Source organism: Centrocercus urophasianus, unplaced genomic scaffold, assembly GCF_019232065.1.
Source record: "Centrocercus urophasianus isolate 14NV4802_14NV808 unplaced genomic scaffold, USGS_Curo_1.0 seq_7, whole genome shotgun sequence".
NCBI classification, from domain to species: Eukaryota; Metazoa; Chordata; class Aves; order Galliformes; family Phasianidae; genus Centrocercus; species Centrocercus urophasianus.
In genome coordinates this window covers 5,675,793-5,702,338 of record NW_024885310.1, presented here as the reverse complement: position 1 = coordinate 5,702,338, position 26,546 = coordinate 5,675,793, and the positions used below count along the sequence as shown (strand labels likewise).

Sequence of the window (26,546 nt, the reverse complement as noted above, 5' to 3'; positions counted from 1 at the left end):
GCTGAGGTACTTCAAACAGATGAGAGCTAGTATTTGCTGCTACTAATGTAAATTATTCTTTCTTCGTTGTTATATCTTTTGGTTATGATTTCCCAGAGTTTAATAGAGAAGTGATCATGTAATACGTTTGCTTTTGGAGGTTGCAGCTGCCAATCAGAGTAAGTGTGTTCATTAGCAGTAAGTACCTATGACACCTAAATGTTATTGTGCTCTTCCAAATGGAGCTGATTTATTCTTCCGCTGTAGAAATATGAAGAATTATAAATGTCATGAAAACTATTGCAGTTCTTTCTTTGTATTGTACTTTACTAGACAGTCTAATAATGATGACATTGACATTTGAAATTCCAGCTTCTCATTGTGCTTCTTGAACGACGCTTCATTTGAATTAGTTAGGTGTTGCATTTGAAGTTGTTTTTGTTTTTTACAACTCAGTCCTTTTATCGAGAAATGCTTTTGATTATGCAAGCTGTTGGTGAGATCTGTGTGTTGTTGACATTGATTGTGGACATCATTACATATTCTGTAAAGCTATAGATTTGACTTTTATAGTAATTACTCCTGCTTCGAGCTAAGATTTATGTGGGATTTAATGGGCAGTAGTTCTTAGGTTATTCTTTTTTACATTAGCACTGATCAAGTCTTCCCGAGTGTGCTTCCAGTATTAGGTTAACAGTGCATATGTTTCTTTCCTATAAAACTTCCCTCAGATACAATTCAGAGTTCCTTAAATGTAAAATGTCTTTTTCCCTGCTCTTAATAGAAGTTATTAACTGCATTTCACAGACTGCGACATAGGAGAATCTTCCACTTCTTTGTTTCTACTGGCCAAAACCTGGAGGCATCTGACAGCTGATTTTGTTTGAAATTTTTCTAGATTGGCAGAAAGTTGAGTGTGCATTAAATTGTGCATGCTGATTTAATCATCAGGAAAGCTCCTCGCGCTGAAGCTCCATCCTTCCTGCCTGCCCTGCCAGGGAGCTGTGAGATGTAGTACAGCTGGCTATCCTGGCTTTGAGCCACGGAGGGATTTGCTTACATAGCAGGAATCCCCTGTTTTCCCTCAGAAAAGTGGGCAAAAGTGCTAAAATAAAAGGCAGGATTTGATCAAGTCGTAAACTTTGAGCACCCTTTTCTCCTAGGTGAGAGATTTCTTTAGTCATCCTGTGCTCGTATCCATGCTCATGCTAAGTGCCAGAGAAATATTCTGCAGGGAAGGATTAATTAGATGCACTTTAAACAGAAAAAACGTACTGTTTTTCAAGTCATGATCTTGCCTGTCTGATAGCAATCTTAATCCTTTGTTTCAACAATCTTGCTGCTGTGCTAATATTGCTACAGTATGCACAACAGACATTTTCACCACGTTCCAAAACTTTTGTGCTGGTCATTAGGATTTCCTTCATTGAAATCCCACGTCTCCCATAAATTTGACAAGCAGTTTCTTGTCCTTTATAGCAGCTCCAAATATCCCTGACACAGCAATTATTGTTGTAATGTCACAGTGGGAAAGGTCCAGGTTTGAGAAAACACCCCAGATAGAAGGAGAGGAAGGAAGAGGAGTAATTGCAGTAAATCAGTTTAGTGACCTTCTTTACCATGTCAACCACAAGCTGTTGGAATGTCAGAGATGAGCAAGCATTGGTTTGCAACAGCAAATGCCACCAAAGCTCACCAGTTGTGGAACTGGACTGGGACACTCCAGCAGAGAATGGATTAACGTATTAAATTTGCATTGTGAAGGCAGATCATGCAACTGTGTGTAAATGTGCCACGAGATTGTTCTGTTGTGACTTCTGCACAAGCAGAAGCTCCTTTATGTTAAGGAATCTGTATTAAAAGGCACAGAGTAAGAGGTCTGTATTAAAAGGCACACATACAGTAAGAGGTGCTTACTGTAGTAATTTCCATTTAAATTGAGGCAGTCTTATAAAATAGTTGTACTTTCTAAAATATACAGATTACTTAAATTGTTAAAATTGAATGACAGTGTGTATTATTTGCTTTACGTTATATTATTTTTGCAGTAAAATGGTTCATCTTTTTACATACAGTGATTTCAGTAAGGATGGAAACATTTTTATTTTTTTTTTTGCCAGCAGTTCTAATGATGCAGTAGGATCTATGATTACTGATCATATATGACTGCTCAAGAAACTGAGCGTTAAAGCTATCCAGCATAATTATCAAATCCATCTCTTCCTATATTATTCTGGAGCACCCATTCCTCTAGCTGGCATAGCTTTGGTCTCATAAACCTGTCTGGGCAGCATGGCAGACGCTGCCTGGCCAGCTGTGTTTGAGCAGAACAAAATTGGGGCCATAGCCCAGTGCCCCTCCATGTGCTGCTGGCACAGAGCCTTCATTTCAGAAGCATTAAGAAGCAGAGCCCTTTCTACTCATAATTACTGAATGACCTGTGGTACCTTTGGAGGCAGCAGGAGTTTACCTCTGTCTGCTTTAACCTCAAATTAGCACTGAATTGAGCAAAGCATGGTGTGTGAGCTTGGGAAAGTCATGAAATGAAAGACCTTTTCAACCCTTAGCCATTGTAGGTAAATATCAGAATCAAAGGCCTTTCATCATGGAGTCCTATGCTGAGTTTCAGAGAAGAGATATACAACTTTCGGATTTTTTTGAGGAAGATGCCTCAGAAATTCATGGCACTCCAAGCAGCAGAGATATTTCTATTTCCCATTTCTTTCCAGTGCAATTGGAGAGGGTAAAGTACAACATCAGGAGATAAAGATTTAGAAGAATTTGCTGCAGTGTAAATTACGCTGCAATTACAGCAGAGAAGTAGTGTAGTAAAATGGGCTCTCCCCACTAATCTTTTGAGAATTCTTGGCGTTTACAGCAATCACAGATCTGTTGGCCCCACGCAGACAGAAGGCCTCAGAGCTCTCTGTAGGCAAGCCGTAAGGAAATCCATTGCAGAGGTAAAATGTACATTTAAACTCAGCATTTGAGAAAGTGCTTGACTTTTGTCGTGCCCTCTGAAAATACATAGGGCAGTTTTTTGAAAACACTGAGAATCAGTTTCACAACATCCAGACGTTAATGCTGAATTAAACAAAGTCTGACATCTATTCAAAACGAATGTTTTAAGAGGACCCAATGCCTTGGCCGACGTGTTACTTGTGACATGCATTGTAAGATTTAATATCCAGACAAAAAATATGTGCCACTAATAAGTGGTGGGATATTATTTTCCTATTCCAATCATTTCCTGGCTGTTTTTCAAAGCTTTGCCACGTTGCTTTTAATAGTTAAGTGAAGCACAGCGAGATGTCATTTTGAGACAAACTAATTCATTTTGGACACAGAAAACTCAATTCTGAGCGTTCATTGAGGCGTTCTCTTCCCGTGTCCATATTTCCATGGGAAGAGCAAGTTCTCCAAGAAGCTCCTTCCCTGTAGCGAGCAGTTTCTTTCAGTGCTTCCAAAAAGAGAAACAAGATATTGAACTTTCAGTAGCAAGAAAAAAAATGAGGGCAATGCAGATAGTAAAGCAAGTTACTGTCTTAAATGACTCTTGCTTTCACGTGAAATATCTACTGTGCAGTGAGTACGTGTATTTTAATTGCTATTAAAAGTTTCATGTTTACATTTCCATAGTTTTGTGTAATTAAAGTAATATGAGACATTTTCATAATGCTTGAGATAATAAAAAATAACGTTCCTGTAGTGTATTAAAGTCTGAATCTTACCTTGTAAGAGTGATAATGTCAACAAAGATGATAATGCGTCTTATCAGCGTGTGTCGATGAACGATTCTGTAGTGGGTTGATGACAGGGGAAGTTCTGAGCACTGTGAGTTGGGCAGGGGCAGACTCTGAGCACCTGGGAAAGAGTCTTTCAAGTAGAGTGACCATAAATCGTATCTTTTATTCCCCTTATTTCTTGTCAGTAAAGCATCATCGGTTCTACTTGCCTAGACAAGTGTACTTGGATTACTTACTGTCCCCCTGTGAATCCATAGAAAAAGTAGAAATTTAAGAAATTATTGTGTTATTGCAATTTAGTCTTAATGAGCATTACAATTAACATAAAGGGAAACTTTTAACATAAAGGGAAGCAACAGAAAGGGATTTAGTGAGTGAACATGCCCAGATGTTTGAATGACTGGTAACAATCTTAATGCCCAATACTGCAAGCATCTAGGATCTAGGAAGAATCTAGGACAATTTCTTGTTTCCAGGCACACAGTACAAGCAGCTATTGTGTTGTTTGTTCTGTCACCAACAAGGACATACAGCAGAGAACTTGCTAACCATTACAACATGGAGTTGTAATGTTAACATGGGGCAAACTCAGAAAAAGAGTGAGATTTCCATTCTCTTCCACTAGTTTGTTACCTGTTCCGTTGTTCTTTTGTTATGCTTTTTCTCTGAGGATTTTCATTTTCTGCATTCCGTTTGGTAAATGATTGTAATGAAGTTGACACACTACAGTACTGCACTAATATGTACCACAGAGTTACATCATTAAGCATATTGTGAATTTGATTGTTTTTATTGATAGAAGGGTGGGTAAGGAATTGCTAGATTCTGTACACAGCCTGGAGTTCTTCAGAATTAAATACTTAAGGCATTTTGATTTAGTTGGAGAGTTGCTTATTAATTGGATGAAACCTTGAATTTTCATAATTGAATTAGTAGTCTTTCTTTGTTATGGTGTAATACAACAGAGCTTTGTGCTTTTTCTTTTCACTTCTTCAGGTATGAATACAAGCAAGAGTGAGACGGTGAAGGAGCACCCATTGAAACCCTCTAGAAGATCTATGCCATGCTTAGCACAGAGCCAAACGCATCCTCAGAGTCTGAGCAAGCATTCTTCGTTTCTGCAGCCAAATCGTGTACAGCCTCAGCCTCTGAGTGCAGGAACATCTACAGCTACCGTTGATGTAGTGTCAGAACGAGGTAAGAGGCTGTTGTCTCTCAGCATCTTGTTCCACATTGGCAATGGAAGGGATCATTGTTCAGTGTCCTGTGGTATCTTGGGCTGATCTGCTGGAAAGGAGCCAGGAGAGTGCCCTTCTGGTGGTGTCCAGGGGTACATTACAAAGAGTGTGGTCAGCAGGTTAAGGGAGGTGATCCTTGCCCTGAAGTCTGGCTTGATGAGGCTGCGTCTCGAGCGCTTTGTCCAATTCTGGGCTCCCCAGTTCAAGAAAAACAAAGAACTGCTGGAGAGACTAGCCAAAAGCCAAAGAGATGATTATGGGCCTGGAGCATCTTCCTTATGAGGGCAGGTTGAGAGGCATGGGACTGTTCAGCCTGAAAAAGAGAAGTCTGAGAGAAGATCATATCAATGCTTGTAAATATCTAATGGAGAGGAATCAAATGTTTGGGTAGCAGGCACACAGGACACCTATGGTGCCCAGCAATAGGACAAGGAGAAGTGGGCACAAACTGAAACATGGGAAGTTTTGTATGAATATGAGGAAAAGCTTCTTGACTTTGAGGGTGACAGAGCACTGGAACAGGTTACCCAGAGAGACAGTGGAATGTCCTTCTCTGGAGATATTCAAAACCTGCCTGGATGCTTTCCTGTTTAGCCTGAGTAGGGAGCCTGCGCTAGCTGGCTCAGTGGGCTCAATGATCTCTAAAAGTCCCTTCCAGCCCCTGTGATTTTGTGATTTTAGATATACTTTTTAAGTATCTTCCGTTAAATTACAAGGACATTTGATAATCTTCACTTTGTTTAGATATCTTACAGCTTGTTAAAGAGATAGTGATAGAGTTGCCCACAATCTCCAGAAGAACCTTGCTGCTGAATTCTTGAGCGCAATCTCTGTAGTGCTTAAAGTGAGTCTTAAATGTGTTTTTGTTATATTTTTCTGAATTACAAGCTTATATTTGCTCACTGAAAACAAGACAAGGAAGTTCTGACATGTGCTGCAAAACAGCATGAGAGTTTCATTAATCTCTCCTAGGGGAGAGAGTTAAAAATAAATACTGGGCTTTCTGTACTAGATGTCAGTATGTACATGTGGGAGCAAACTGGTTCATTGACTGTCACACATCGAGGGAGAGTGGTATGAGGAAAATGAAAGAAAAGGCAGAAAATCCCTATGAATTTTGCTTCATGTTGAACGCAGGAATTGCTTTTATTTTGGATTTATGTTCAAATAAACATGAATTAACAGATAGACTACTCCAGCTGGAGATCCCTGCCACTGTATGCGTACCCTATTGCTAACTATTGCCAGACACTATTGACAGCTCTGTGTGAAGCTGCATTGAGTAAATTAACAATTTTTTTCTGCTGCTAAATATTGAGAAATTCTTCCTTAATTATAGGCAGCAAATGTTGCTGTGATGTTACTCTACCAAGGGAAAATTCTCTTAGGAAGAAAGTCTTTTTTTTTCTGCCAGTGGAAAATACTCATTAAAATTGCAGCATGGATTTTTTTGTTTGAGTCACTGACAGCTTTAAAAGAGTGTGTTACGTGTGTATGCTGATATGACTGTTGTATTTCTTCCAGCTAAAGTGATGGAGACTTTGGAAAACAACTTGCTCAAGCTGTCTAGTACAGAATACAGTGATCCATTTTTAGGTAAGTTTATGTCTGAACTGAAATAATAGCAAATAGCTGATGTTTCGGTTACACTTGTGGCATTTAAGTGTGGAAAGGCTGTACTTATCCTAAAGTGCCAGGTGGGTTGTTTGGTTTTTTTTTTTGAAATAGGAGACGAAATGTGACTAAAGAAATATGTGCTGTCTTATGTACTTTAAGGGAGACGTTTCAGAAAGTTTCCTAATGCTTTATCACTTTGTGAGCTAACAATACATAAGGACAGTAGAGAAGTATTTGTTTTTGCAGAGTTGATGTAACCCTTTTCTGTAACAGTAGTTCATAATACAATTGCTTTGAAGTGCTTTTCTGAACCCCTCTTGCAATTGTTATATATATAAAAATTTATGTTTTGTTCAGTATTGCCATGTGTGCATTTCTGTTGCTTTTGCGTTATCCACAAAGTATTCCAGTGGGATTCAAAAAATAATAATAACAGAAAAAGCTGTAATTGGGGTATATTTGTGCATGAATTTATGCTATTTTGATACTTAATGCCAATGAAAGTAGAAAAGAAGTCTCAGAATAAACCCTTCCTTACAAGTGCAGAGCGAGTCTGTATACACACACAAAAGGAATAATTTGCAGGTTCCAAAATTAATTTTGAAATTCTTTTGTTGATCCTTGTGACCCATTTGAAATACATAAAGGTTTCTCTGTACCATGCATAACTACTGTGAAAGCTCATTTTGCTTACAGTCAACACAGCACCAAACTAAAAATGCTTGCTTCACGCTGAAGGAAAGAGATTTGCTTTTTTTTTTTTCCTTCTATTTTTTCCTTCTCTCACGTTTTTCTATTGATTTTACTTGCTCCCTGAGATATATGATAGAGGAAAAGCTCTTCAAGGTCTCCTGAAGAGGTGGCTGTTGGAAATGTGAGGGAAATTGATACTTCCTCTGAACCAAAATAAAAATGTTCCAAAATCATAATGGAGTGTAAAAACTTGGCATAAAGATGGCATAAAAATACCATGCATCTCAGTGAGGGTCCAGCTGAAACACTACTGTCTCCCAGTGCCATTGGTTTTATTGATCGGGCAGGCAGTTTCTTTTTCCTGTTCTTTTTTCCTCAATTTATTTAAACTAGTTTATTTCAAGTGATATTATTGCATCCCTATGTATGGCAACAGTAATTGTTTCTCTGGGTAAATGATGGACTATTTTTCATTCATCTAACTTAGTTTTCTCCTGGAATGAAACACAGAGGACTCAGAGATTGAGGAAAAGATGGATTGAGTCTCATCTGTTCAAAAGTATATTAAGTTTTTAGCGGATGTTCTCCTTTTCTGACTACAACTATAGACTTTGAAGGGACAGAAACATTATTTAAATAGTAGCCTTTTCTAACTTAGTTTATTTATTTGCTTGTGTCAATTGAGATGTCGCCAGTCAGGGCTGGAACGGGCTGCACAGAGAGGAGGTGGAGTCACCGTCCCTGGAAGTGTTCAACATTTAGATGTTGTACTGGGGGACGTTGTTCAGTGGAAATATTGGTGATAGGTGGATGGCTGATGGTCTTGGAGGTCTTTTCCAACTTTGGAGGTTCTATGATAATATCAGCATTATTAGTGAAGCTCAGCAAGATAAATCTGAGACAAAACCCACCAACCAAACAAAAACGAAGATGGAAAAAGGAGTATTGCTGCTTGAACTGTGATTGTGAATATTGTGAAAATGAGAATGCCACAGCTCTGCCCTGTCATTTAGCTGGTGCTTTGGCATTTTGACGGAGTCTGCAAAGTAGGCTGATTAATGGGTATCATTGTCTTAGGAAATCTTTTCAAACTACTCTCCTGAGGACATGAGAGAATGCTGAATTAAGTGAATGTGGTGAATTTCTAATTAGGCTCTATCTGGAAACAGACCAGATGGCTTTCCCTTCTTTCGGAATCATAACTAGCCATAATTTCTTTCTTCTTCTTCTAAGAAGAGGATAAGTAGACAGCAGATAAAAGATTTGAGTTCACCAAAACCATTCTCCTTTATTTCAGCCGACTGTAGATAAGCCTGGGTTTCTTTAGTCAATAATGATGGATTTGCAAAGGAGGCAAGTTACAACACCTTTGTTACAGCTAACAGACAAAAGCAGTCAAGGACATGATGAATTTTCACTTTGTCCTCTGTCAGTTTTAGGCCATCAGTTTGAGTTTGACGGGTCAGTAAATACAAGAAAAGAAGGCGCTGAGCTCCTGTAACATATAGTGTGATTTTCTATGCTTAACATAGCTATTGATAATAAAACATTTATTTGCCTTCAAAGACCATCATGTGGAAAAAGAAACTGAACTTTCTCACTTAACAACTTTGGCTGTCAGTCTTCTCTAGCAGGAATCCGTATGTAAACAGTTTTGATGAATATGCAGTGTTTATTTGTACTAGAATTTTACCTTTATGAATAGTTATGAAAAATCCTCTTCAGTAACCTCTTAAAATTGTAGGAGGTGGTTATTACATACCTTTTTGGAGTTGTGAGCATGCTTTGTCAATCAGTTGACTGAGTTTAAGAGAAGTTAGAAGTTCATAGTTGAACTGAAAATGAACTGCTCTTGAGTTGAGCTGAAAGGAATTGGTATGGTTTGCAGGAGAATTTGTTACACTTAATTCAGTAAAAACCCCCTTTTTTTTTTTTTTTTTTTTTTTTTTTTTTTAGAGCAGCCCTTGTTTCTTGCCATACATGAGATATAATCTCTCCTGCAATTCATGGTAAAGATGAAAAAAAATAACTGTAAGATGCAAATAATCACAAAAATTTGAAATAATCGTCCACTGAGGTCTTTTGTCAAATCAACCTTTGGGTTTAGTATCAGGAATAGGAGGGCAGCAGAAATATTTGGATAGATACGCAGCCTGTTTTTCCATCCACTCCGTCCTTTCAAAATTTCTGTCATTAGTGTTGCCAGGTTTGAGTTCCTTTATGCCAGACATTATAAGCCACATCCACAAAGGGATTTTTTATAACAGAATAGATTAATGCCTTTAAAAATCACATATAGCTAAAGTATCAAGATTTTCAGAAGTCAGGCCATATCAGAAGACCAGGTGAAAAACCTGCAAGCTGCCCAGTCAGCTTGTTAACTGGAAAATTCAATTTGCTCATTCTAACAGAAATATGTACATGTAAATAGCTTTCTAAACAGTGCTGGTGGATACAGAACAATAGCAAGCTGAAATGTCTCCTTTCAAATAAGGTGTCAAAAATGAATAATGGATAATAAAATCAATAGAAATTGGCTTTTGGGGTTTAGATATAAAAAATGTTTAGTTCTTCTCTTATTTGGAAATTTGTCAGCTGCCTCATTAGCAAATAAAACAACACTTTCTAATTCATTTATTCTTTTCTCATCCTTTGAGTTTTTTTTTATCTCTGAATTAGGTCAATTATGAATGCTTTATACATAGTAATGCAGAGATTGCAAAGAGTCTGACTCAGAAAAGCTAAACTTAATTTCTGCTTCAACAGAAATGAGAGGTTTCCACTGTGCTGTTTAGAATACATTTTTCAGAAATTTGTTTGATTTTTCAGCCAGTGTTTGTGTGAGAAAGGGTGATCACATCTATTCTGACTGTGTTGAGACATGAGGACAATTTATAATATACTCTGTGTACTCCTATGTGCCCCTGGACTCCATCAGAAGAGGGGTGGACAGCAAGGGCAGGGAGGTGATTGTCCTTCTCTACTCTGCCCTCTTGAGGCCCCATCTGGAGTACCTGCCCCCAATACAGGAAAGATGTTAAGTTCAAGGAGGAAAGGTTTGGACTGGATGTCAGGAAGAAGTTCTTTACAGAGGGTGGTGAGGCGCTGGCCGAGAGGTGGTGTATGATCCATCCCTGAAAGTATTCAAGACCAGGTTGCCCAGAGCTCCATCAGACCTTTTCTTGAATTCAAGTTTCTTTCGGTATTCAAGACCAGGTTGGATGGAGCCTTGTGTCAGATCTGGAGGTTGGAGGCCCGGTCTGTGAGAGGGAAGTTAGAACTCGGTGATTCTTGGCGTCCCTCCCAACCCCAGCCATTCTGTGATTCGATGTCTGAGAGCACTGTCCATTTCTCAGCCTAGATCCAGTTCATGCCTGGGGAGACAGCAGCATGAATGATGCAGTTCTGTGATCTATAAGAACCATAGGGTTTTTCTGAGTTGGGAGTAACCCTTAGAGGTCATCTGGCCCAACTCCCCTGCAGTGAACAGGGACACGTACAGCTCCATCAGGTGTTCAGAGCTCCGTCCAGCCTGACCTTGAACGTCTCCAAGGACGGAGCATCCACTACCTCTCTGGGCAATACATTTCAGTACCTCCCCACCTCTTCCTTATGTCCCATTTGTATCTCCCCACTTTTGGTTTGAAGCTGTCTCTCCTTGTCCTATCACCACAGACTCTTCTAAAGAGTCTGTCCCCTCATTTTTTGTAAACCCCCTTTGAATAATGAAAGGCTGCTTTCAGCACTCTCTGGAGTCTTCTCTGCTCTCAGTGCTCACTGAGAATGTATTTCGGAATGTGGTGCTCACGGAACTAAGTGAAAGAGTTCATCTTCTGAAAAAATAATAATGAGATTCAAAATCTAAGTATTTTTGGCATTTAATCTGCCTGTATAAATTCTGCATACCATTTTACCTCCTCCAGAGACCATAAAAACCTGCTGACTGCCTTTGTGAAAATGATGTACATTCTGTTTAATGGTTACACCTGCGTGAGAAACTGTACACTAAGAAAAGCCTGCACTTACCAGCTGTGCTCCTTGTGGTTTTTAAGTATAGGTATACAGGTGAAACGTTTTCTACAGCATGTACACCATATAGTATTCCAGTTACCAGGACTTCAGTGCACCATCATGACTTTTCAAACATCATTGAGAGTGGCTTGGTGACTGTTAGCTAATTCCCTCAAAAGTTAAAAAAAAAAAAACAACCAAACAAAAGAAAAACACCTGAAGTTCTACAGCAATAATGAACTGGACTTGCTTTTTTTTTCTCTAGTGGCTCCTTGCCTGCACTCTCCTCCTCCCCACAGAAGGTAGGTTAGCTTGTGATGGGCGCCAGAGTCCATCCAAGAGCTACAAGAGCAGCTTTAGCTGACATTTGTTCTTGGCAGTAACCATCCGGTTGGTTGTCATAGGCCAGGGAAGGTAGGATGGGAAATAGAAAAATAAAATAAAATTTAGTAAACAGTAGCATTCCCACAGCACAGAGTGAAGAGCTTGAGGTGGACAAGGTTTTCTCATCATGTTTTGTGAAGCTGCAGCTAAATAAGGGCTCTCTGTGTTTGAATTTAAAGATGGATACTTATAATGCAAGCCAAATAGAGTCTTAGTCCATTTCACTGCTTTCTGGGGGATGTTGTATTAAAAACACCTCTGGGCAGTACATCTCCAGTCACAGCATTGGGGTTATTATCTTGATTTGGCTTGTGGCAATTCCAGATGGCAGTTGAAATGAAAACAAAACAAACAAACAAAGGTTGTGGAAGAATAGATGGCAGAAAATAGTGTTACTTCATAGAAAAGAGTTATATAAAAATTGTGGAAGTTTTAAAGCTGCAGTTCTTCAAGAAAGGCTGAAGAAGTTAAATGACTGCATTTGTACAAAATGTGGCTAGAAGCCATCATATTTCAAGTAATTTAGGTTGTATAATTTCATCCTTAGGGGAATGTCATTTTGATTTAAAGGGAAAATTCTAGAAGAGAAACTTCATCTTTCTTTTTCTCAATGCAAGTGGTGGATACCTTATCACAAAAAAGAGCCTGTTCATAGGGGAATGCCATTGACAGCACTGACAATTCTTTTTTAACCTAAAGTTTCATCTCATTTTAATTGAGGTCATCTTCTAAAATTTTCCATCTGACATCTGCTGTCTGTGATGTTTTTTCATACAGATATAACAAACTGCTATGATAGAATGCTAGGTGTTAATCATCATTCTTCCCATTTTTGCTGTATTTGATACTGTTGTCTTGTGAGATAGTGGTTTTGGTGCATAAAATGTCATGTTTAAATGTACAGTAATAAGTATTATTATGTAAGTTCTATATTATTTTTAACTGTAGGTTTCCTTATTTGTTGTTGAGGGGTGTGGAAAGGTTGTGGCTAAAACCTTTTTGGCATATATTTCATATAAGATAGCATATATCTAAATGGAAGGTAATTCTTTTTTTCCAGAAAATGGGTAGTACACTTTACAAGCTGTGTTCTTGACAACACATGAACTACAATAAGGAGAAACTCATGACTGAATTATTTAAATAAAACTTTTGCCCAATTTTGGGGGAATGTGAGATGTACTCAAAGTGTTTAATCCTGTCAAAACTTAGCTCACAAATGCAGACTTTTTTGTATGAGCGAAGCATTTCTTTCAACGCTGATAGCCTATCTGACTATAAGAGGCTGAGTTTCATTTTCCTTCCCTTTTATTTTACTGGATTCTCTTCTAAGCTCTTGATCTTTAGAAATATAAGAGCTGGTGACATCTGGGAGTAAGTCAGGTCAGCTCATTTACTTAAGAATCCTGTTTCCTACCTTGTATACCTCCTACTTTAAAGCATTCTGCAGTCTTTGTGTTAATTTGCTTTTGTTGTCCAGACAGTAATACTTTCTAAGAGTCAAGTTTAGTGCTTTCACAGTTCAAATAGGCTATGTATATATAATTTATAAGATACATTAAAATGTCCCTTCACAGATTTACTGAGGTCAATATCAGCATCAGAAATTACTGAGGGCTCATTTGGTGTGATTACTATGTAAGTAGCTAAACAGTAGGAAAAGCAGTTCTCTGTAAATGTTCCAGTTCAATATCCCTGCTCAGAATTGTTTAGGCTACATGAGATAATTGTGGTTATTTTTTTCCGTAATATTTACTGTTGAGAATTTGGCTGAGCAACTGAATGAAGAATACTTTGTTGTTGCAGATGAGCTTTTCTGAATATAAAATTCAGGAAATTCAAGATTGCAGTTCCCACAGCAACCATGGTTTTTTTCTTGGCTTCTATTTAGGGTTTAGAATTACTGGGATAAATACTGTTCCCAGTTCCTCTGACTTTTCCCATGTTGATGTGAGATGAGAACTTGGCTCATGATTTGAGAGTAACTTTTCTGCCTGAATAGTTTCAATTTGTATTTTTTTCTAGACATAGATGTGTGGGAATAATTATTTCATCTTTTTAATCTTTAAGATTTTTTTTTTCAAATCTAAACATTTTTCCAGTGTTCAATATAAATTGCATGGTCCCACAGCGTGCACACATTATCCCTCACTTTAGTGCTACTGAGAAATTCTTGTCATGATATTTTAGATGGAGAATGTGTGAGGAAATTCAGTATCTGAAAAAAACCCCTCCCTTTTGGCAGAATCATGTAGACTGACTCGAAACTTAATTCAGAGGGTGTGGACACATCTAACCTATAATAATTGGTCCTAATAAGCTTTGAGGGTTCTCAGTTACTTACAGTTAGGATACTCATAGAATCATCATAGAATCACCAAGGTTGGAAAGGACCTCCATCATCAAGTCTAACAGTTCACCTGCTACCAATATTTCCCCACTAAATTGTGTTCCTAAATGTTTCTTGAACACCTCCAGGGAGCCACCTCCCTGAGCAGCCCATTCCAGCGTCTGGCCGCTCTTTCAGAGAAGAGATTTTTCCAAATATCCAACCTGAAATATTCAAATATGTTTACAGATATTTTTGTTGAATAGTTAAAAATAAAAGCAGCAAAGAGCAAAGCACTTTTTTGTGGTGTCAGCTGTCTTCTGTGATCATCAGGTACTCCTCAGACTGTGTTCTGAAGTGGTCACTGTGGTACCTTAATGTGCAGGTTTTAAGTAATGTGTAATGCCTCAATTAAGAGTCAAGCACCAAAGCATCTGAATGTTTACTTCATTTACTTTTATCATTGTGTAGAGTTTTGTTTTTGTTTTTTTTTGTTGTTGCTGTCTGTAACTAAAATGAAGAACTTTGTGGGCTTTTTTAATTTGAATTATGATAGCAAAACATTTTTAGTAGGCTCTGTACTAAAATAGAAGTCGTTTCTAGTTTAAGACAGCCATTTCAAATACAAAGCTTTTGCAGGAAAGGAAGTTATTTAAAAATGAATACTTCAAAGGAATATTCAACCGTGGCTGTAGCTTTTCTGTTTCTTTCCACAATAACCTAAAATGAGCTCCCTGTTTTATTTCGTTTTTTCTTCAGAGATAGGAAAGGACAAAGACACGTACACAGATGATTCAGAACATGGGAATTACGATGTTCGTACAGATCAGTCATTGCTCATTCAAAACAAGCTCACCAGGCAGAAAGCAGAACCTCGAACTAAAACATCTTTAAAGGTAACGAACACGAGACTTCATTAAATTGTATCAATTGCAACTATATGCTTAAACATTTTCAAAATATAAGTTCTATGGGGTTAGTTAAGCCAAAGTTCCAATAAAGAGGCATTTCATGGAAGGAATTGCAGGAGGTTCCTTACAGAATTAGTGCAGGGAATTCTCTGTAGCAGAAGGCACCCAAAATTATGGCAAGTGTTGTAATGGTTTATAATGTCCCATTTGAGAGACTGTAGCCTTCTTGTGAAAAATTGACCATGTGCAGGATTGAGAGCATAAGTCTCCAAGCATGGATTGAAAAAAAACCATCTCACCAGACCAAACTGACAAGTAATCTCAGCTAGTAATCAGTTAATCACAGTACTTATCTCAGTGCATTTCCTTCTAGAGTTCATCTACCATAATGCCAAAGAATTATGATTGATTTTAAGCTTAAAATAGGTTTGTTTTTGTTTTCCCTCTAGATTGGGAGATCTGTGGTTTTCCTCTGAACCATGCATAGTTTATTGTAAGCATAAGACACTTGACTTATTCTCACGAAGTTCTGAGTGATTTATCTCTTCAAGCACTAGAAGATTGTGCATTCTTCAGTACAGTTTTAAATAACGATTCTCAGTTTTTGATATATAAAACTGTCAATAATACTTTGCTGCAAATCTAGAACTGCCTAAATTTCTTTAACATCATTTGTTCTTCATAAGGTGCACTTTTCAGTAGGCCATTATACAGTTCTGACATACATCATGCCCTTTATATTTTGTCATTTTAGCACCGAATGCATGTTTCAATATGAGTCTTCTATCTGATAGCTTGTTTTCTCAGTCCTCCTGTACTGTATTCACTACAGGATTCTCTAAGACATACAGCAGGTCAACATGATCTCTGGGACTGACCATTGGATGCTTTCATGAAAAGCTTTTTTTTTTTATCATGATAGCTATCTGATAACTTTGAAATAAGTTTATAGATAATGATGTGTATAGACTTGGAAACCTGTAATGGGGAAATGATGCTTCAGCAATGACAGAGGAGGGTTACAGGTTTTTTATTGAAGTTCTGTTTTAACAGAAGATTATTTGTTTTTATTATGTACTTGGACAAAGCCTTTTGTGTTGAATGTGAGGTAACAAAAAAATGCAGAACATGGAATTTGCAGGATTTAAGGAATATTATAGGTAATTGATTATTTTTCACAACAGTAAGGCAGCTAAAAAAGTTTAGTCACAGATAATGTCTGTCTAGTAACAGGCTTCTCACAGTAACTTCTTATTCTGCCAAAGCAAGACATTCTTCTGTTTTCATGTAAAATACAAAATGACTCTATTTTCCTGCACACAGGACTAAAATAAAGTTTATAGGCAGCCGGCAATTTAACTTTCTTTCAAAGTTCAAGAGGCCCCTAATATTTGTATTAAGTTTAAACAAAAATACCATTTTTGTGTCTCAACCTTTGTACATCCTGACCCGCTGAAAAAGCCTTTTTTGAGTCTTCTTTAGCCACATCTGACTTCCAGCCTTGACAAGTTTCATTATAGCAATCACTTTGGAAGCTTCCTTTGGCTTTTATACCGTTTTTTGTAAATGAGACATTCTCCTTCTGTTTAGTGTTTGTCTGCCTCCTCAGGAAAAAGGCAGAGGAGATTTATATAAGCCTTACAGTGGAAGAGAAGGTTACTGTCTTGCCTATGGAACAGCGTACAGATCCTTCTGGCAGTTAGTGGAAGTTGTCTAGGGAACATTTAGCTTAGATTGCTAGAACACTAGCAAAAAGGAACTTCAGTTTCTTTTTGGGACTGTTGAAAGTTGTAGTGAAAAGGAGAGAAGACAGCTTTGCAGGAGGTAAGTGCTCTCATATACAAATAAACAGCTGGCATTATAAATAACAAGTCTTCTTAATCAACCAGATCAGAAATACTGCCCTAATGCAGCCTAAAAAGTTAAAAGTGTATTATTCTTCTCCGCAATGATTCTGATTTAGGCTTGGTTTGGAAGTATTGTTTAGCACCTGAGAGACTCAGGGACAAATGGTGTTTTGCAGCCAATGCTTGATGTCTCGGTGATGAGCAGTAACAAAAGTTCTGGCAGGATGAAAGCCAATGTACATTTTTGGGGGGAACTGTCTAGTGATCCACATTGCATACATGATGTGTGCTCACCATGAATCTGTCTTGCATGATGGCAGTTTTTAAAACCTTAACAAACATCAGATAATATAGGCAAGAGCACCTTGATTCCAATATTAATCTTGGTAATCATCTACTTTACTCATTTCCTTCATTGTGATGTATAACTCTTAATTCTCTGCAGTGTAGCCTGATATTTTAAAATCCACGTGAATTTCATATTGACAACCTGAGAGTTGTTCAGACCTATTAAAAAAGTTGTCTTTGTTGTCCATGTTTGCTTTGTTTTCAGCATCAACTGCTACAGAGATTCTTTAGAAAGCATGACTTCCCTCTGCCAAGGGATCTCATGCAGAGGAATGCCAGCAAGTGACAGCTGAGCAGAATATGACTTAAGTGGTTAGTTGTTAATTGTGAGTGAAACGTAGGAAATGAGAAGGTCCCTGATTGGAAGATTGATATTTGAAATGTTCTAGTTCCTCTAAGAAAGGAAAGTGAGCTAAACAGATTTTGTCATTTGAACGGGAAGCCAAAGATGCCCAATGAAGTAGTGAAGCAGTGAATTATTTTGGTACCAGAGGCTATAACACTCATAGTGACAAGATGGGAATATTTGAGACATTACACTTGTATTTGTTTCTATTTACTGCATTAGTGTTACTGGCCTTAATCAGATGAATTTTTTCCCTAAGTAATGTTTTTTGCAGTCTGAAAAGATAAAGGGGTTCTAGGAAAACTTGCCCGTGTTATCACGATGGGCTCATCGGAAGTACAAAGAAGGGCTAGTACAGTGGCCTAGTTTACTGCCTATTGTGTTATCCACCTCTATCCACTATAATACTGCATGTAAAAAATAGCTTTGTGTTGGATAGGATCTGACACAGGTTCTCTTTCAGACTCTGGAAATGTGTAACTGGTAGAAATTTGAAATAAATCTTAAATAAATGAATGCTTAAAATGTGGAGAATTGTTTCCAATTAGCTGCTGAAAATTCAATGTGACATGAGTAAAACTCATTGTGTTCAGTGTAAATTACTACTGTGGTTACTGAAAGAGCTACCAGTGAAAACCTGAAACACATTGCTTAGGCTTTTAATTGGATTCTGTTGAATTTTGAGCATGTTTCTTCTGCAAAGCAAATAATTCATTTTAAAAAATTTCACATAAGTTGTTTGGAAAAATTGAATAAATCAATTGTATTCCCGGAATTAATATATTTTTCAATCTTATTTTTTTTTATTTTCCATGCTTCTGCAGGATTTTTCTCGTTCTGTTGCTGTCATGTTTAAGTGCATGATGTTGAGTTACAGTTTCTTAAACTTTATTTGTGCCATCTGTTCTAATCCTGTCAATTTATCTCTAATTTCAGGTGCATTATTTCACTCAATCTATCTTGCTCATGTATTCCATGGAAATCAGGAATGCATGCTCAAAGAGGAGGGTTGGTGATTAAAATTGTTGTAGTGTATAAATCAGAACAAGAAATGGTCATCTGTCAACAATTTACAAGAAAGGAGAACTGCAAAAGGAGCCTCATAGATTATGATTAGTCTGGTAATGCAATCTAATAACATAAATAAAGTTAAAAAGGAATGATAACAGATAAAACCATTACCTCAGAATAGAGTGACACGGTCAAGTGCAGCACAAGCTAACGCTGTTTATGCTTTCAGTGCATGGTTCTCATCTGCTGTGAGGTCTCATTAAAAAAAAAAAAAAAGAAAAAGAAGAAAAAGGAATCTTTGAAATTAGTTTGGGAATAGCAGGGAAAGTAGTAAGAAATCTTACCACAGCAAAAGATGCAAGTTTAAAAAAGAAAATAAGAAAGAAAATGTCAGCAATCATGGTCAATATGGTTCCTACTTAGTCTTCCTGTTAAATCTAAAGATCAAATAGAGGTGGTTAAGTACTAACAGTGAAAAGTTTTGTTGGAGTCACAGGCTTGATCTGAAACAGAGCAAGCATTAATATGGAATCTCAGCTCTGGAAATAAGCCTGTTGCAGTTAGCATTAGTAACATCTATTTCCAAAGAAAACTTAAAGCTGAGAGTTGAGTCATAAGCTCTGAATGTAGACACAAACCACTGAAAAAACATTATCTTTCAGTGTGAATATTACCACAGATATTTACACAAAGTTCGTGGTAATGATACTAAGGAGAATGAGTAACGAAAATAAGCAGGATGGTTTTCATGAGTCAGCCAGTAATCTCCTTGCCTAATAGCATCTTATGAATGCTAGTGAATTGTATTGATAGAAAAGTTTCTCTTATGTGAAATAACCATTCTACTTACTGTGACAATGGGGCAGCTGTTTGTTTATAGGTAATTACATTACCTTAGAAATTCGCATATGAGTTCTTGTTCCTCAGATTGTTTCCATGGCTACTTCAGTCTCATACATGATTTGGTAGCCCTGAATTCATCTATTAATATCTCTAAAGCATCTCTTAAAGATTGAAGACACGAAGAAATACAGAAAACTGTTTTCCTTGCCTTGCATCAAACTACCAGCGTGTTTTTATTGTATGCTACATTCTTCTTCTCTCCTCTATCCCCAGCAGATACTCACTGCAAGAGTACGAAGTCATTTTATATGTTGCAGAATGTTTTACACTGTCCTAATTAGCCTGGAAGACTCCATGCCAATAAACTTTATGGTGACGGTTGTAAAAGTTTTGCGTGTCAGCAGTAGGTCAGTGAACATGTTCACTGGTTAGCTTCCATAAGAAACCAAATAGCATTCATTTCAAAGTCTATTTCCTTGTCTTTTGTTCTTCTTCAAATGTTTCCTTGTTTTAAGACATTTTCCTAGATCTTTGTATCTCTAAAAATTCTACTGGCAAGGTGGTGCCACCATAGAGGTGATGCTGGGGCGAAGTATTGACTTAATGCATGCCTGCTGTTTGTTATATGCAGAAGGCACTGGTGTGTAGTACTAACAAAATCATGGAGTACATTATTCTCAACTAAGTTGTTACAGGGATGTCTAATTTTTGAAGATACATTTGAAAAAACTATTAGCAGTGAGAACAACCATTCATTAGCGAATTTGTTTACTTACATCTAATGTCTTCAAACTTTGCAAGGGTGCTAGACAGAGGCATAAATATTTTGCTGCAGAAATCGGGAGAAGACTGTCTTTAAACTTTATGACTAAGACATACGAAATAGTTTACCGCAGTTGTTTTCCATTCCTACCATGACTCAACATATTACCAGTGAATAATACTGGACAAATTCATTGTGGGCTCTTAAGCTTTGTTACTTCCAGTGGAGATTTTGTCAGTTGCTTTGGCACTCATGGCGCTCTTCTGTTCAGCACTTCTGTTTCTGCTCTGTTTGCTGAGACTGTGCATTATCAAGGCATTGTTTAAGTGATCTTGACAGCTGGCATTCTATCTTCATGTAAGTGTTAATATTAAAGAAGGTGGAGTTGTGAACGTGGAAGTAGAATCATGTAAGTTACATCTACCAAAGGCCAGAAGACTCTCACATCTTCTTTAAAGTTACTTCTATTCTTCATGTCTTTATTGAATGCCATACATTGGGTTACCAGAGACACTGAGACTCACTGCTTTCATTTCCAGTAACAGAATCACTTTTTTCTTATTACGTTGTTTCTTTCTCTCACAAATTCCCTGGTGGGGAAAAAAAAAAAAAAAGAATAGAGAAAAAGAAAAAAAAAAGGCAACTCAACAAGCCTTTTAATGATACTTTATTACTGCTAAGTTGCACTAGACAATCTCCAGAGGTCCCTTCCAACTCCTGTGATTCTGTTGCACATTTAGTTGTCAGAATTCACATCCAATTCCGTTTTAGGGTGGAAATAAATTTTGTTCCAAACATCATCACCTTGCAATAAAGAGATCTTGAGGAGAAAGTTTAGTAATTATCAAATGTAAAAGAAGAATTTTGAGACTCAGCCTTGTGTGTCCACCTATAGTTTCAATCACAGATAGTGTTCTGTTGGTATCTTTTATTTCTTTTAAATAATCTTACAAATTTGAATCCAAATTCCACAACCTGCACAGAGATCAGTTGAACTTCATCATCTCTTGTAGGGGAAAAATAAACACATTTTGCTGTGGTGTCTCAATTCTTGTGTGATATATCAGTAAGCATTGAAGTAACTGAATCCTACCTTTGTTGGCTATGGCTGGGAAATGGTGTTCTTGGATGTTCTTATAAATGCGAAACTACCTTAGATTCTTTTCAGAAAGTGAATGATGGTCCTTGAACTCAGAAATTGAAACACAGTCTGTTCACGGAGCTACACGTCAAAGTAAAAGTTGTCTCCCCTTGTATATATATACTTGTGTCAGAATGTCCTGATCTGGGCTGAGTCCAAGCCACTTTGTGCACGCTGCCAGGTTAGCACTCTCATTGTGTTTTGTTTGGCCGTTACTTCAAATTTCAGGAAAATGTGAAGCAGATCTTAAAATGTTATTAGTAAAGGTCTGCTTTCCAACTATCTGCTTTGCCCATGAATGTTAATGAAAATCTTATGCATAAAACTAACAAGTTAAGCAATTTTGTCCATGTCAGACTCTATTTATTGAGTGTTGATAGTAAGAATAAATTAAACTATCAGAGAAACACATGTGGAATCTAGTAAATGTGACTTTTCATAGGTTAGACTCACGGTTAAGTACTTGGTTTTGCCTTGATAAAAGTTCTCTTATCACTCTTCAAACTAGAGTTATTAATGGCATGTTTAGACATACATCAGTTTGATGATTCCACTATGTTAAAGCTTCAGTCTTGAATTTCTTCGTGAACGGTCAGTTGTTGTCTGTACTATATCACTGTATAAATGAATGCCAAGATAATTTACAATGGCTGTTTATTAACCCCTTCGAATCACTAACACAAAAATAGAAAATGCAATAAACTATTTCTAAAAATTAGCCAGATGAGTAGTGATTGAAATTGCAAGCTTAAGAAAGCTCTGCATTGAGGAAAACAATACTTCAATGCAGAGCTTCATTTTTATGTCAAAGGTGAACATTAAAAGGTTCCAATTTAGCTTCAAAATGTTTAATATTAAATATTCTCTCATATTACCATTATATATGAGGGCTGCTCCGAAAGTAATGCCTCCTGTTTTATTTTGTCGTCTCATGACATCAGAGGTGGATGTTGATGATATGGCAGTAGAAGTTGAGCATTCCTACCAGTGTTCCATTGCACGTTCTTGCCATGCGACAGATGGCAGCAGAGGGGCACTCTGACAGAATGGCAACATTTAACTTTTAAATGATTAGGCCTGGCAATATTACCTCTCTGAAACGGAGGAATTTTGGCAATCACCTCAGGCAACCTAAGCAGCTGAGAAAATTTCAGCTGTTGTTGGTACTCTTGGTGAGGCTCTTTTCTCCACAGATTGATTGCATATGAAGTCAATGTTGTCAGTGGAATTTTGAAGCATTTTTAGTTATTTCTTACATAACTTTAAAACCAGGAACTCAGCACAAGGATTGTAATTAAAATTTGTCTCCTTCTGACTTATCTGTGAGTTGCTGGTGGAAATACCATTATGGTTACAGAAAGCTGGGATGTGTGCTACATGGATTCAAGATGTTGTTATTAAAAGCACATAAAATTGTTATATTTTGCTTCTGTCATGTACTAACAGGATTTCCAGCAATCTGCTGCCAATCACCAGTGAATTCAATTTGGCGTATTTAGCACTTCACTGGAGATACCTTGGGAATCTGTGGTTTCTAGTGTAGAGCACGAGTTTACCACAACTGGGAAGCTGAAAACCTAATAACATGCATTTTTCCAAGAGTTTATTGTGTCAAGGCACAGTTTTCTGAATTAAGCTGTTCAGATGTTGCAAGATGATGCTTTATGAAAGGAGTGTATAAGTTTCTATTCTGCCTTATTTTCTGGTTTTTTCTTCGAATGAGCTGAATCTCCTAAGAAATGCTGGTTCTTTCATGTAGACTGTTATTATTGCCCAAAGGTTCTGCTGGTTTCTTTACCCTACATGGCTTATTAGGATAGTCCTTCTTAGTTCCTGTACCTTTCCAGCAGCAAGTCTTCAAAGAGAATTTCTCAAACCAAACATAAATAGGTTTCCATACCAGACTCCAAGTGTAGGAAAGGTGATCAGGTGGCTGCTGCTGATATAAACATTGATCAGGCTGATTTTGCACCTGTTTTCCAAGTCAAACAGGAAATATTAATTCTTTGATTGCAATTAATGTTCTCTTTTCTCTGTACACATTATGGAGCCCCTTCAGATCAGCTGAAATCACTGTTAAATTATGTATAATAAATGTGTATAAATATCACCAGTTAAATTATTTCACTGACATGAAACCAGCAAAGCAAATGTAGCAATGGCTTCACTATTACACATTTCAGTCTGTGCATTTGTAAGAATCAGATCCTCTGAAAATGTTCTGAGATGAGCAGATGGGAAATTTCTTTCTACTGACAGTGCAGATCATTATTTATTGAACGCTGTCCCTGGAGATTTCTGTTCAGTGCAGATGAACCTGAGGGCATATTTGCACCACTGTTAATCTGCTCTTGCAGTAAAGTTTTTTTCCAGGAGAGAAGAGCAAGGTGAACAATGTCTAGAAAGTCTAGTCCAGAGGAAAGGTAGAGGTGTCCTACTGAAAGGGAAATTTAATTTGCAGAATGTCTGTTCAGAAACTGCATGAGCAGAAACTATAAGATATACATCATCTCTCCCCATGGGGGAATTTTGGGCAGGCTTCTCCTGTTGTTTTGCCAACTTCATGGAACATAAAAAGAAGCCAATTCAAGTCAGCTTTTGTGAAAAGCTTATGCTGGAATACTACATTGCTATCCCAAAGCATCATTCTTATCTGCAAGTCATTACAAGAATTACAGAAATTGAGTGGGTTCTGGCAAAGAAGAGTGGTAGAAGTAGATAGAGAAGGTAAGGGGTAGAAGAGGAAATAAGAGATTACTTGTAGGCAGTGAGGGAAATGTGTAAACAAGCACTTTTGGGACTAATGCTGCTACCTGCTGAAGAATGTAGGAGCAATTTGAAGGTGACAGAAAAAGGATGCCCGCTTGGTCTTCCTCATTAAAATGAGGTGTAAGACAGTGGGTAGTTAGGCCTGCCAGTAATGCCAGTAAAGAGTATGCCAGAGGATGAGCAACATCCAAACTGTAAAAACACAGGAAGCTATGCAAAAGTAGGAAAATCCATAAACCCTGCTTTACTGTTGAATTTTGTCTTTCAAGGGCAGAATGGTATAGAAACAGGGTTCCTGTGTCATAGATGTCATTTTTTAAAAATTCTTTTTTTACAAATGGGTCTGTGTATAAGGACTGCACTATTCTAGTCATGATATGAAATGTGATTTGGATTTCTAGTACACTTTTAAAAACACCTTTCAGTTCCCAGAACAAATGCAAGTTTACACTGCTGCGAGTAAGATTTGAATGTATTATTTTTGGTCAGATATCTAGAAGTAAAAAGCAAACATGAATAAAAGCCTTGTTTTGTTGTGGGTTTGTATTTGTTTGTTTGTCAGTGATAAGATTTAGTGATCCTGTAAACCTATTGAAGCACAACATGAAAGTCACAGCTCCAGGCAAGTAGGACTATGTTTAGATCTCAAATACCCATTTTCTATTTACATATTCATTATTGAAATACATAGGCAGGTATGTACCTTGGAGCATATAGTAGGCGCTTTCGTGGGTTGCCTTGAAAAGTTGCATCCAGAAAATAAAGGCAACTGAGGCCATCACAAGCTGCTGGGGAGAAAAAAAACCTAATTGTATTTAAATGGAAGCTTACATTTACATAATATTTCCAAAGATGAGTTGATGCAATTTTGTAGCAATGAATGGTCTGAGAATTGCTCATTGGTTGTTGTTCTGGAAGGAAGAAAACAGAGAAGGAAGAACAATCTTAGAAAACATTTTTTGCAGACTTGAGAAGACCTCAGAAACACTGAATGTGTAGAAAGTTAGCTGTGAGGTGTATGGGAGTATTAAAAAATAAAACACCTTGCACAAACAAACGAGCTGGTATCCAGTGTCTCTGCTGCTGGCATCACACACCAACACATGGTTCCACTTAGGAAAGGAGAGAGTAATAGTTGGGTATGACTGAATTTTATTAATGACTGAGCTTTATCTCAAACAGTCCAAATAAGATACAATTCCATGAGAAACAATCTAGCTGATAAAAAGTAATGCATCATCAACAGACTTCTGATGGTGCGAGTGATGCATTTTCCTTAAAACTCCCATGCATGTTCTGGACAGACTGCTGTGCTGAAATGGTGCTGCAGCCTCCAGAAGATGGCAGCTGTTTCTCGGTTTGCCTTTTCAAATTTCAGACTCTTCATAGGCTGACACCAGTTGATATAGTCGCCGTCTATTCTGAATCATGCAAAACACAGACTGTAAAAATAGCTTGTAGCAGCACTGTGTAAAGCGGGCTTTTCCATATTGAATCAGAGGATCCATTGCATTTACAAGTGTGGGGGGAAGGAACTAGACGAGACTTAAGCACTTTGCAAAAGGACTTCGGCTGGGGTATCTGAGGAAACGTCCTCATCAGTAGTGTTTCCTTTTTATTTTTTTGAAATTATTTTTCTTCAGGAAAAAAAAAATAGGATTGTTTTATAAAATTTTCCAGGTACCAAACTTGGTTTAATTTCCTTGTCTTTCAGTTTCATTAATTCTGATCGGAAAGTAAGTATTAGAAGTGTTCATATCTATACACACTAGATAAAAATTGTAGGATTTTTTGCACTGCTGACAGAAATGGCTAGATTGTGATTGTTGTAAAGTTATTTTAGTTTGTTCTGTTCTGTTCTAGTTGATTTGAACTCCTGAACAACCAGTGCAGAAGAACTGCCTGTTCTTGTGACTTGCTCTTTATATATTCATCCCGTGGATATGTGGACATCTCTGTGCTTCAGGAAGTGCTGTGCTACAGGGAACTTGTGATGGATCCGTTCATCTTTATGAATGCTGTATTTAACAGATTTTAATTTTATCTTCTCCAGACTGATGCCATGGCATCGTCAGGCCTCTTCTTCAAAGATGGCAAGAAACGCATTGATTACATCCTGGTCTACAAAAAGTCGAGTCTACAGGTAGAAAAAAGAAGCACATTTGAGAAGAATTTGAGAGCAGAAGGGCTGATGTTAGAACGAGAGGTGAGTTCTTAGTTGATGTGGTATAAAGCAAACTTTGCAATGCTGTCTTCCTGGACTAAACTTATAACAGATTCCTGATGATTCGTGTTTCTGGTCAGACTTGTCCCTTTGTTCACTGCTAATATATTAATCATAGAATCATAGAATGGCTTGGGTTGGAACGGATCTCATCAAGCTCCAAGTTCCTGCAGCAGGCAGGGCTGCCATCCTCCCCATTTAATACTAGCCCAGGCTGCCCAGGGCCCCATCCAACCTGGCCTTGAATACCTCCAGGGATGGGGCATCCACAGCCTCTCTGCGCAGCCTGTTCCAGAACCTCACCACTCATAGTAAAGAACTTTCCCTGATATTCAACCTAATAATA

The 26,546-nt window shown here is 37.6% G+C and overlaps 1 protein-coding gene across 7 annotated transcripts in view; it reads left to right on the top strand.

Moving 5' to 3' along the window:
• ANO3 (anoctamin 3) overlaps nucleotides 1-26,546 on the top strand; it is a 194,979-nt gene that overhangs the window by 114,204 nt on the left and 54,229 nt on the right. For all 7 annotated transcript variants that reach the window (XM_042837290.1, XM_042837285.1, XM_042837284.1 and 4 more), the window contains 4 exons: nucleotides 4,722-4,922; nucleotides 6,488-6,559; nucleotides 14,757-14,893; nucleotides 26,030-26,182. In XM_042837290.1, the coding sequence (XP_042693224.1) occupies nucleotides 4,724-4,922; nucleotides 6,488-6,559; nucleotides 14,757-14,893; nucleotides 26,030-26,182 (561 nt within the window). In that variant the 5' untranslated portion in view covers nucleotides 4,722-4,723. The remainder of the gene's footprint in view (nucleotides 1-4,721; nucleotides 4,923-6,487; nucleotides 6,560-14,756; nucleotides 14,894-26,029; nucleotides 26,183-26,546) is intronic.